At 35.7% G+C, this 14,166-nt stretch overlaps 1 protein-coding gene across 1 annotated transcript; it reads left to right on the top strand.

The window, feature by feature from the left end:
- The first annotated feature begins 1,803 nt into the window (after positions 1–1,803).
- LOC127873989 (NPC intracellular cholesterol transporter 2-like) lies at positions 1,804–13,322 on the top strand. The gene is made up of 4 exons (XM_052418091.1): positions 1,804–1,971; positions 2,340–2,447; positions 10,886–11,058; positions 13,097–13,322. The coding sequence occupies exons 1-4, from the start codon at positions 1,896–1,898 to the stop codon at positions 13,178–13,180; spliced, it is 441 nt and encodes a 146-aa protein (XP_052274051.1). The 5' UTR covers positions 1,804–1,895; the 3' UTR covers positions 13,181–13,322.
- The last annotated feature ends 844 nt before the right edge of the window (positions 13,323–14,166 follow it).

Below are 14,166 nucleotides of genomic sequence, written 5' to 3' on the forward strand. Positions count from 1 at the left end.
AGTCCGCACATGAAAATAAGGGACGACACTTTCCTACTAGACTGGAAATGTGTTTAAAAGAGACTGTTTGTGCACACAAAATACCATATTAGCGGCAAGTATCGTCCCGTATAAGCCTGTGCAGAACTGCACAGGCAAATATGGGACGACACCTTACGAACATGCTTCACACCCAGTATTCATAAACACTGAAACAAGGTGACGCTTCATTTGCATCGAAAAGTGATACATCTTAATATCAGCTTGAACACCTTTAAGTTTTCAATCATACAACAATACAAATCAGTTGAAAAGTCTTAAATGGAAAAGATGAAGTGCAACTGGTTTTTGTGCTTGAGCATGATATGTAAACATTAACCCATTTATGCCTAGCGTCCTGAAAAAAGGACATTGCAAACAGCGTAGACCCAGATGAGACGCCGCATAATGCGGCGTCTCATCTGGGTCTGCGCTGTTTGCTTAAAGGAATTTCTGTCAGAAATATTCTAAATATATAAATAAATATACTAGGCATCCCTAATTTTGGAAATAAATTGATCCAATTTAGAAGGATGGGAGAGTCCACTAGGCATAAATGGGTTAAATGAAGCGAGAATCGTATTTATAAATCATTAGTATCTGAGCACAATATGTGCAGCTTAAAAACTTGAGTACAGGTCTCGTAATGTGCGGTTCGACAAACACATGTTACATGTAATTAAAATTTGATTTAAATTTGCGAATGTGGCAATGTGTAGAAAATGACCGGTTTGTAAAATAAGATTATGCGGCTGTTTTATATTGTTAATATTCATAACGTAAGGTTCAACTCACAGATTGAACGAAGTAGGTTTATGAAAGTCGAAAATGGGCATATTAATAGCTTAAAAAGACGCATTTAACGTGTAAAACGAGCGAAAATAAAGCTAGCACCACCCGTATATCTTATAACTAAAGGGAGACAACACGCGCTCTTTAATGTTCCTTAACTAGACACGGTTACTCGCTTCAGTAGCATACGACGCGTGACGATTTTGGTTATCTCATGTCAATTTTGAAATCCAGATAAGATAGCGCGTTGACGAGGGTCGTTTACGCACTTGTATTGAATATTAACTTTTCAAATTGTTGTTTTTGACAGTCACCAAGCTATGTTTTAAGTAATTTCAATTTGCAAATAGTCATATGTTTAACCCATTTATGCCTAGCGTCTAGAAAAAAGACCTTGGCTAAACATATGATGACAGAAAGATTTCTAAGTGATACCGGTTATATGTTATTATTGATAAATGAATTGCGAATTACAAATGCTCCTTTTATATATTTACACAACTTGACAAGTTCGTTTTTAACGGATGTAGTCAGTAAATTGTGATCTTTAAACACAGCTGGATTAACATATACAACTTTTTAGGTATTTTTTATTATCGTAAAACACTATAACATGGACACATAAAAACGAAGTGAAATTCATCTTCAATATTTCTACTATTGCAAAATACAAAGTATGATTCATTTCGAGGAATATTATTGCATACCTTCCTGCTTGGATTCTCAATGGGAGTACAGAAATTCTTAACTTAATACGTAAATTCCATGGTACCAAATCCAAATATGATTCGTATACTATTGTGGTTTAAAATCTCTATGCATGTCTAATACAGGACTGTTACTTAATGCACCATACCATATATGTCTAAATGTATCTATAAGTCTTTTTCTTAACTGGTAAATAAACATTGTAACACACGGAGAGCTAGGGTGATTAAAACATATCCATACCCATACTGTTCAATATACGAAAGCTTTTGGTCGACCCTCATATTGATTTCGCAATAAAAGGGCAATATAAAGTCAACCAGTTCCCGCTAGATTTCAGCGCAATAGCTCGATCGCCGTTGTTCTAAATACTTAAGATGACTTGGAAGTGTGCTCTTGTACTTATTGTAGCAACAGTTTGTTTTGCGAAAACCGTTAACTATAAGGATTGTGGTAAGTTATTCGCAGTAATATATGAATGAGATGTCAATTGATGTTTAATTTGTTGCAAAAATTTCTAGGTTGATGCCATTTAAACAAGCACGTTGCTATCGTTCGGATATCGTTTTGAAACGGATCTTCTGCATAAGGGATGCTGTACAATTCTTTAACATGTATTCTCAGTTTCATCCGACCGAAAGAGGACTCCTGAGTTGAGAGCAATAATGTCAAAGTCTTGGTTATACATAAAACGACAATGTTACAAATTTGAGAAAAGAAGTTTATTTTTTATTTACAACCCAGTATTGTTTTTTGGCAGTTCAACAACGATTATATAATTTTGTACAATCTAAGACTTGTTTGTTAACAACTGACTCCAGGCTCCGTGAGTGGCACCATCTACTCTATCGACGTCACACCGTGCGATGTCGAGCCCTGTACCTTACACGCCAACACCAACTATTCCGTACATATCAACTTCACATCAAGTAAGTATCCTAGTACACGGTATAACTAATAAACATCAACTTTACGTCCAGTAAGTATCCTAGTACACGGTACAACTAATAAACATCAACTTCACATCCAGTAAGTATCCTAGAACACGGTACAACTAATACACATCAACTTCACATGCAGTAAGTATCCTAGTACACGGTACAACTAATACACATCAGCTTCACATCCAATAAGTATCCTAGAACACGGTACAACTAATACATATCAACTTCACATCCAGTAAGTATCCTAGAACACGGTGCAACTAATACACATGAACTTCACATCCAGTAAGTATCCTAGAACACGGTACAATTAATACACATCAACTTCACATCCAGTAAGTATCCTAGAACACGGTACAACTAATATACATCAACTTCACATCCAGTAAGTATCCTAGTACACGGTACAACTAATACACACGGACTTCACATCCAGTAAGTATACTTGAACACGGTATAACTAATACACATCAACTTCACATCCAGTAAGTATCCTAGTACACGGTACAACTAATATACATCAATTTCACATCCAGTTAGTATCCTAGTACACGGTACAAATGATATACATCAACTTCACATCCAGTAAGTTTCCTAGAACACGGTACAACTAATATACATCAACTTTACATCAAGTAAGTATCATAGAACACGGTACAACTAATACACATCAACTTCACATCCAGTAAGTATCCTAGTACACGGTACAACTAATATACATCAACTTCACATCCAGTTAGTATCCTAGTACACGGTACGACTAATACACATCAACTTCACATCCAGTAAGTATCATAAAACACGGTACAACTAATACACATCAATTTCACATCCAGTAAGTATCCTAGAACACGGTACAACTAATAAATATCAACGTTGCGTCCAGTAAGTATCCTAGAACACGGTACAACTAATACTCATCAACTTTACGCCCAGTAAGTATACTAGAACACGGTACAACTATTACACATCAACTTCACATCCAGTAAGTATCAGAGAAATCGGTAAAACTAATAGACATCAACTTTACATCCAGTAATTCTCCTAGAACACGGTACAACTAATACACATGAACATCATAACCAGTAAGTATCCTAGAACAGGGTCCAACTACACCACACACTTCCACTTCACATCTAGTAATTATCCTAGTACACGGTACAACTGATACACATCAACTTCACATCCAGTAAGTATCATAGAGCACTGTACAACTAATACACATCAACTTTACATCCAGTAAGTATCCTAGAACACGGTACAACTAATATACATCGACTTCACATCCAGTAAGTATCCTAGAACACGTTACAACTAATACACATCAACTTCATATCCAGTAAGTATCCTAGTAAACGATACAACTACTACACATCAGCTTCACATCCAGTAAGTAACCTAGAACACGGTACAACTAATACACATCAACTTCACATGCAGTTAATATCCTAGTACACGGTACAACTAATACACATTAACTTCAAATCCAGTAAGCATCCTAGAACTCGATACACTTCAGCTTCACATCCAGTAAGTATCCTAGTACACGGTACAACTAATATAAATCAACTTCACATCCAGTAAGTATCCTAGTAAACGGTTCAACTAATACACATCAACTTCACATCCAGTAAGAATCCTAGAACACAGCACAATTAATATACATCAACTTCACATCCAATAAGTATCCTAGAACTCGGTACAACTAATACACATCAGCTTCACATCTAGTAAGTATCCTAGTAAACGGTACAACTAATATACATCAACTTCACATCCAGTAAGTACCCTAGAACACGGTACAACGAATACACATCAACTTCACATCCATTAAGTATTCTAGAACACGGTACAACTAATACACATCAACTTCACCTCCAGTAAGTATCCTAGAACACGGTACAACTAATACACATCAACTTCACATCCAGTAAGTATCCTAGTACACGGTACAACTAATAAACACGGACTTCACACCAAGTAAGTATCATAGAACACGGTACAACTAATACACATCAACTTCACATCCAGTAAGTATCCTAGTTCATGGTACAACTTATATACATCAACTTCACATCCAGTTAGTATCCTAGTACACGGTACAACTAATACACATCAACTTCACATCCAGAAAGTATCATAGAACACGGTACAACTAATACACATCAATTTCACATCCAGTAAGTATCATAGAACACGGTACAACTAATACACATCAGCTTCACATCCAGTAAGTATCCTAAAACACGATACAACTAATACATATCAACGTTGCGTCCAGTAAGTATCCTAGAACACGGTACAACTAATACTCATCAACTTTACGCCCAGTAAGTATACTAAAACACGGTACAACTAATACACATCAACTTCACATCCAGTAAATATCCTAGAAAACGGTAAAACTAATAGACATCAACTTTACATCCAGTAAGTCTCCTAGAATACGGTACAACTAATAAACATGAACATCATAACCAGTAAGTATCCTAGAACACGGTCCAACTACACCATACACTTCCACTTCAAATCTAGTAAGTATCCTAGTACACGGTACAACTAATACACATCAACTTCACAACCAGTAAGTATCCTAGAGCACTGTACAACTATACCATACACTTCAACTTCCCATCCGGTATGTATCCTAGAACACGGTACAACTAGTAAACATCAACTTTACATCCAGTAAGTTTCCTAGAACACGGTACAGCTAATACACATGAACATCATAACCAGTAAGTATCCTAGAACACGGTCCAACTACACCATACACTTCAACTTCACATCTAGTAAGTATCCAAGTACACGGTACAACTAATACCCATCAACTTTACATCCAGTAAGTATCATAGAACACGGTACAACTACACCATACACTTCAACTTCCCATCCAGTATGTGTCCTAGAACACTGCACAACTAATACACTTGAACTTCCCATCCAGTAAGTATCCTAGAACACAACTACACCATACACTTCAACTTACGATACAATAAATATCCTAGAACACGGTACAACTAATACACATCAACTTCACATCCAGTAAGTATCCTAGAACACGGTACAACAAATACACATCAACTTCAAATCCAGTAAGTATCCTAGTACACGGTACAACTAATACACACGGACTTCACATCCAGTAAGTATCATAGAACACGGTACAACTAATACACATCAACTTCACATCTAGTAAGTATCCTAGTACACGGTACAACTAATATACATCAACTTCACATTCAGTTAGTATCTTAGTACACGGTACAACTAATACACATCAACTTCACATACAGTAAGTATCATAGAACACGGTACAACTAATACACATCAACTTCACATCCAGTAAGAATCATAGAACACGGTACAACTAATATACATCAGATTCACATCCAGTAAGTATCCAAGTAAACTGTACAACTAATACACATCAACTTCGCATCCAGTAAGTATCCTAGAACACGGTACAACTAAAACATATCAACGGTGCGTCCAGTAAGTATCCTAGAACACGGTACAACTAATACTCATCAACTTTACGCCCAGTAAGTATACTAGAACACGGTACAACTAATACACATCAACTTCACATCCAGTAAGTATCCTAGGACACGGTAAAACTAATAGACATCAACTTTACATCCAGTAAGTCTCCTAGAACACGGTACAACTAATACACATGAACATCATAACCAGTAAGTATCCTAGAACACGGCCCAACTACACCATACACTTCCACTTCACATCTAGTAAGTATCCTAGTACACGGCACAACTAATACACATCAACTTCACATCCAGTAAGTATCCTTGAGCACTGTACAACTACACCATACACTTCAACTTCCCATCCGGTATGTATCCTAGAACACGGTACAACTAGTAAACATCAACTTTACATCCAGTAAGTCTCCTAGAACACGGTACAGCTAATACACATAAACAGCATAACCAGTAAGTATCCTAGAACACGGTCCAACTACACCATACACTTCAACTTCACATCTAGTAAGTATCCTAGTACACGGTACAACTAACACCCATCAACTTCACATCCAGTAAGTATCATAGAACACGGTACAACTACACCATACACTTCAACTTCCCATCCAGTATATATCCTAGAACACTGTACAAATACTACACTTGAACTTCCCATCCAGTAAGTATCCTAGAACACTGTACAACTACACCATACACTTCAACTTCCCATACAGTATGTATCATAGAACACGGTACAACTACACCATAAAGTATCATTGAACACCGTTCAATCACATCAATAATATTACTTTAAAGGGGCCTTTTCACAGATTTTGGCATGTATTTAAGCTTGTCATTAAATGCTTTATATTGATAAATTTAAACATTAGACCTAAAAATCTTCAGTAAAAAAACACAAGAATACAATTTAAAAAAGGAAAAAAAAGTTACCCCAACAGGGCTCGAACCACTTACCCCCGGAGTCCTGGAGTAAAAAGTCTCCCGCTTTGACCACTCGACAATCCGTGCTGAAATCTCCACGCAGAGTTGTCGTTCCTTGCTCTCACATACACCTCTGCGAAACGCTCAGCTTGCTATATTGCCCAGAAACTGGGCAAAACCGAACACACGCATTCAAATTATATTTGATTTGGATTTTTTAGGATCAGAGTCGTAAACTAATGTAAAAGGAATTTTAAATTAACGATACATCGTGCAAAAAATTTCGAGTTTTAATGCAACTCTTTGGAACTATTTTATTGCCCATTTACGCAGCTGGAATCATTCCACGCACTTCACAAATGTAAACAATTGAACATAATTTTTATTGAGTGACGTTAGGCATTGCTTCGACGTATGTATGTATGTAGGTTTGTTAACATCGAAAAACCATATCAATAATTCTTATAATAATGAATTAAGACTAATATAAGTTATTCTGGTATGAGATAGTTTTCTTTAATGCAGTAAATGTAGTGTAACCGTCGTGCAAGAGATTGTTAAGTATACTGTAACCTCCATGATGAAGGCTTGAAATGATCATGACATAAATGAGACGTTTTCATAAAAATAGTCCGTTCTGAACCCATCACAGAGGTGAATGTAATGTAAACGTCGCGCAAGAGATTGTACGTGCTCATGCTATGAGCGGATGTTTTTTTAGTTGGTCGCGTAGCGACCAGCTAATGTTGTTACTCAAAATTTCAAGTCAGTTCGGCTTATCTACGGAGAGCCTACTACCTGCCACATCCGCGCGAGAAAGAGTTGTATAATTTATGCAACAGGTTTGAGTTCTCCAACTATATTCATTCACAAATGGAAACGTTATATGAATATCGTGTTAAATGTACTAGTTTTGAACGGTTTTTATATTGAAAAGAATCAATAAACAATGATTGTATTATGCTTGTCGCGGAAGAGATTGTTTATGAATGATTAAAATAGTGACTTTCTGCTTCGTCTTCATGACGTAGTATTTTTGCTCACTCCATTCATAATATGAGGCTATTAATAGATACGGCTGCTGATAAACAAGGGAGAGTTCAATTGCACGGGTGATAACAACGCACTAGTATCAGATTACGCTTGTTAATCTGAGGCTATTAATAGATTCGGGAAAACAACGCAATTGTATAAGGATACGCTTGTTTATATTCTCAATTTATAAAACGTTGAAAATGAGTTCAACAATAACATCAGGAGAACGATAGACAACAACAAAAATGCTTCATAATCGCTAAAACTGAATATAACAAACAATTTAAATATAACAAAAATGATCTGTTTCGTAAACTCGTTCATGCTTCTACAGCGGGGATTTCTGGGATACGTTCTTTTGTTCTCAACAGATAGCGGCGATCTTTTGTATGTACGGGTACTAACAACGCATTAGTAGAAGGTTAAGCTTGTTTATAGTCACAGTTCTCAATTTATAAAACGTTGAACATGAGTTCACCAATTACTACAGGTATACTATAGACAACCTCAAAAATGCTTTATAATCGCTAAAACCGAAAACGACTAAATAGAACAAGAAATATCTTTTTAAAATGTAGTCGGCGTAGACGCTGACTTTGAAATGAAGTTTTCAATTTACTTTTCTAAATAAATAAAAAAATGAAAACAAAAGTTTAACTATTGTGTTTTTTTTCACTTATAAGTTGCATATTCACCGCATGAAATGTGTGTTGTCAGTGTCAAACCACACATAAGTGTAAGAAGATAAAAAATATACTACGGGAGTGCACATCATATGTGTCTTCACATGCCTTATTATGAGTATATTTCTTCAATATCGAAATATATCGTATGTTAATGTTTGATTCAAACGCAGTTTTCTTTCGACACATTTAAATCACACTTTCATAGCCGCGTCATGCGAAAATGGGTCTAATGCGTTTCGACCAGCGTTTCTTAAGCTCAACATGTGCATTTGCGCAGTCTGGTCAGAAGCTATGCTGTTCGTTATACAATCACTCAATATGTTATGGTCTCATTATGTATCTCCTGACCAGACTGAAAGATGAGCAGGCTGAGTGGGCTATATATATATATATATATATATATATATATATATATATATATATATATGATGGGCGCCGATGTAATAAGACCCACTTTCGCATGACGAGGGTCATTAAAAATCTCATTGCAATTTGTAAATGGCAAATTTTAGCACAATGCTTTTCGATACAAAATTGAATTCAAAATAGCATACTTGTAAATAAGGGCAGCCTATCCAGGCGTTCAGGAACGATTTCCAGACGTGCTGAAGGAGTACGGAAAACACTGTGGTAGGATAATTAAACGATTTTCTTCTTATATTGACACTATACTCTTTTGGTAATGATTGTTTTCTCATCCTGAAAGCAAAACTGAAATTCTGCGAAATAGATTTTACGCGTAATTGTAACTGGGCCACAATAAGTGTCGTTTGAACATTCAGAGAGTAGTCCGGAATTCCTTACCCTGAACAGTGCAACATCCTTTGCGCTGAGCACAGGCACAGTGATGTAGCCCAAGTTCAGAGGTTTTATCTAGAATCAGCCAATGAAATATTCGAAAATATTCATGCGTTTCTGATGGCGTTATGTAAAAGTCATTAAGATGAAAAGCTGAGTAAAACAGCTTCGCCGAAAAAGCGCATGAGTGCTCTATACCTATGTTTAGGTAAGAGTTGTTGACACTGTGTGAACTGCTAGGGTTACAAGTAATGCATAAACAACAATGTACGGGTCGACAGGGCTGTCTTGATGACTACCTAATTCGTGAGTAAAAAGTATTGCTCGCATATTTATTATTTACTTATTTTCATCGATGATCTTCTTGTATATTTTGAATTTGTATATAGTGTAAAAAAATCAAAAGTTTTGTAAAGTTAATTTTCATCATTTAATTATTTTCTTAGGGATATTCGATATGCAAACAATATTCATTTTATATGATGGTGAATGCAAATTGTCTTTATATTCAGTTCTCACTGCAATTGTCATCATACTTTCTATAGTTTCAGAACGTCCAAAAGGCCATGTTGTTTTTATTGTGTCTAAGTTATCTCTATGAAATAAATAGGATGATAAAACGTGCACACAAAGCTCGACCCGTGCGTTATGGACACACTCTTCATAAATGTGAATGGCGTGTGTTCATTTCAAACTTGCGATTAATTTTGAAAAATGAATTGCGTCTTAAATTATGCAATAGCGAACAACTTCAGTGCCTTCAGCGCTTTGATTTACCTATATACGCAATCATCGTAGTTTTCCAAAATATAACGACAACGACAAAACTTTCCAAATTATTCAATAGTTTCGCGTTGCAACGCTTTATAATTTTCAGGTTTTCAAATCGTCAAAAGATGCATATGATGGATATTTTAGAGCATGGTTAATGTTCAGTATCACTATTTCCTCACAAATATCATAACTAAAACGAAAATGTGCGAATCTGAAACATTATATTTTTAATTTTGTCAATTTACCAAAACCTGAAAAGGCCCCTTTAATGTCAAATAAGTATCTTTGAACACACGGCAACTACACCAGTTACTTCAACTGCATGTCCGATACGTTAACACACGCCAACTACACCAGTTACTTCAACGGCATGTCCGATACGTTTTTTTTGTAAACACGACATGTACAACAAACACGTTAATTTCAAGTCAAATAAGTATATCTGAACTCACGATGTCATATAGGGTTTTCGGAACACACGATAAATACAACCGACACACTCGTTAAAAATTTATTTGCAAAATGGTACGCATAATTTTGTAAATAAACATATTTGCATCAGTAATATATCATCCATACATACATGTAATTATATATTGCATAATTTACATCTATAATCAAAGTTATATAGATATTCGTATGTAAATGTGTGCACTTAGTAAAAGTTAATTTAAATCCCGTATCAGTTTAAATACTTTCATTTTAGAGGTCAATTCAAAAACTGCCAAGAACTTGGTGCACGGGATAATCGCAGGGGTTCCAGTTCCGTTTCCGGTGCCTGTAGACTGCTGTGAGAACAACAACATGCGATGCCCAATCGTCGCTGGCTACAATGATATTTACTCAAACACAATTTTCTGTAGCCCAGACTACCCAAAGGTATATAAAAATGTTGACAAAATTTCTGTCTTTTTGGCATATGTGTAGGTTTAAGGCCGCATAACTTCTGGAAAGAAGTTCTTGAAACTTTGAATGTTTTGTATTGCATCAAAATGTTTGTAACCAGCGGAGCACATAATACTCTGTTATTTCTTATATAAAAGTAGGGTCAATGTAATCATGTATAACTTTTACTTTTGGTTAACGGATACGAATGCAGCATAAAAGATGCCACGTAGTGAATGTCACATCACATGTTTGAATAAAGAAAAATTCACTACATAATCTACAGCGGACAAAAGGCAAAGGACCATAAGTGTGCAAAAAGTGTTTGCTGCCGAAAAATAAATGCAATTAAGCAATCCTCGTTGTTTCCCAAAATATAACGACAACAACAGAACTTTCCAAATTATTCAATCGTTTCGCGTTGCAACGCTTTATAATTTTCAGGTTTTCAAATCGTCAAAAGATGCATATAATGGATATTTTAGAGCATGATAAATATTCAGTATTACTTTTTTCTCACAAATATCATAACTTAAACGAAAAATGTGCGAATGTGAACCAACTTTTTTTTTAATTTTGTCAATTTACCGAAACGTAAAAATGCCCCTTAAACGTCATCAAATCTGACTCAAAATTTACCCTTTAACTCTTGGATACGTATTTTGGACGCATTTGTAGTCCCTTAGAAATTCAAATTTAATTAAAGGCCTTGCTTACTAGATACAAGTGTTAAAGGTTTCAGTTCCAATCCGTAGATACTAATGAGCAGAAAACAATATAAAACCTGAACAGACTGCGAGTAATTTTTTTTATGTTGTTTGCACATAGCCATTTTCTATTTGCTTGTGGATGGGAAAGGGTTAACACAGTGTATTACAAGTTAAATGTGACTACCCTGACGTATAAGATAAAATGCATCATGGGTAATGAAGGCTCTTCAACTAACGTGTCTGTGGAGCATGATCAGCTTATCCAGTGTGAAAACCTTGCAACACTCTACATACTACAGATGGCGAATGGCGTATATATACAATACTTTATTCCATCATCAGACGTGCATTGTCGAAATAAACCACTGTGGAATAAATTTTCCTCTATATCGGCAGTGCTGAAATATAGCTGCCACGCGCGGCGGAGAATGGTCATATTACTCGGAATCAACTATAAAGTAATCATTTTTAGTAAAATCGAATCAGATTCCACAAAACAAACAATTTGATACCAAGATGTAATATATTTTTAACACATAATGCAACTCAAAAAGCAAAAATACATTATTTACAAATATTAAGTGCGCGTACTCGTGACGTCATTATTAACACGTCATACGACACAATGCATATTTTTTCACGCTAAAGCTGCAGTTGATTAGTTTTTTTTTTCATTATTTCTTAAATATCGGGGACGTAGAGGTATGATAAACAGAACAACAGGTTAGTTACTGATCTTTTTGTAATGTATTAGGCTCGGCTCGATTAAAATAATGAAACAATGTTTGCTTAGAATAACTGGGATTTTCCGTGTAGTTCGATTTTCCTATTCTATTTTTAAAGAAATAATTTACGACTAAGAAAATTGATGGGATAAATCGAGTACTAGGTCGGTGCCGAATAAAGCAAAGTTTATTTTGCTCGGCACAAAAATCTGAACCACTCGCAAAGGCTCGTGGTTCAGATTTTCTAAGCCTCGCAAAATAAACTTTGCTTTATTCGGCACCGACCTAGTATTCTCTATTTATTGCATATGCTATTATTTCAGCTTCGGATAATCATATTCATTATATTATAGTGAAACTGCAGCTTAACCACCAGGAAGTAACCTAATACTCATACTATACCAAGTGGTCTTTTATTTATGGTCAGAAACCAATTGCCAAATAATGCAATACAGCACTGTAAGAAAAGGCGCAGCACATTTACAAGAAAGATACACGACAATACTATGATTATGTTCAATGCCTTGGAACGGTCAAAGCAACGTATTGAGGTTTATAAATCCGACTAGGAATGTTTCATACCATTTCTTATTGCAGATCCGACTGGTGATGAAGTGGGAGGTGCAGGATGACAATGGACTGGACATCATGTGCTACGAGATTCCATTGCAAATAAGCTAAGCCAGTAAGACCCAGTCTCATCAGACAGGAGCTCCGCTGCATATAAACTTGTGCAGTAGGGCTGTATGTCATACGACAACGTGATATACGACACCATATTTGATCATTTATACTTACTACAAATAAAGATATTACCACAGTTCGAGGTGGCAGTGCCAAATTTTATTTAAAAAAGGAAGTGGTCAAGGATGACCACAATACATATTGAGACTCATTTAATATTGGCCATCTGCAGATATAGGATTGAAACCGGTATGATTTCCAATTCTAATTGTTACTGCATTCAATGTATTTAGTATGCTTACAACTATTCCCGATCAAAAGTATTTGAAACGTTAATTAACAACAAACTACGGTAAAATATCAAGAACGGATTTTAGAAAATCATCGGAATTAGTTGTATTAAAAAAGCTATTTGTTCAGTAACCCATTTATGTTCACACGCTATCGTCGACCAACCTACACACGGGGTTTGACTGGTTCCGAGGATAGCTATATCAACTAACAGTGACCTATACAATCATGTGATGAGTTAATTCGACTATTATTGTATTGGTCTATTTGTTTTTAGTGGACATTGCAATTTTCATTTTAACGAAAACTATTAAGATATGATATTGAAAAGTATGTGCACCATTTTACTGTTTAATTAGAAAAGGTAGGACCGAATTTCCGGTTCGTGGGTGGGGGGGGGGGGGGCGTTCAACTGTTGATTTATGACGAAACGTAAGAGGAAAGCACACACGTGTCCCAGCCTTTTGTACGAGATAAGAATAGCATTCCGCTGTGACATAGCAACTCATTATTGAAATGATAACTCGATTGGTAATGTGTTTACAGAACTTAGTGTCAGATGTTGAAAATAATCAAGCAGCAAGATATACACCTATTTATTCGGAAAATGGATTAATTAATAGAAGTTGACGGGGTATTTTCAATCAAACATATACATGCGTTCGTCCACATCCAATTTGTTTTATTTTAAC

The sequence above is a fragment of the Dreissena polymorpha genome, chromosome 3 (assembly GCF_020536995.1).
Source record: "Dreissena polymorpha isolate Duluth1 chromosome 3, UMN_Dpol_1.0, whole genome shotgun sequence".
Taxonomy (NCBI): Eukaryota; Metazoa; Mollusca; class Bivalvia; order Myida; family Dreissenidae; genus Dreissena; species Dreissena polymorpha.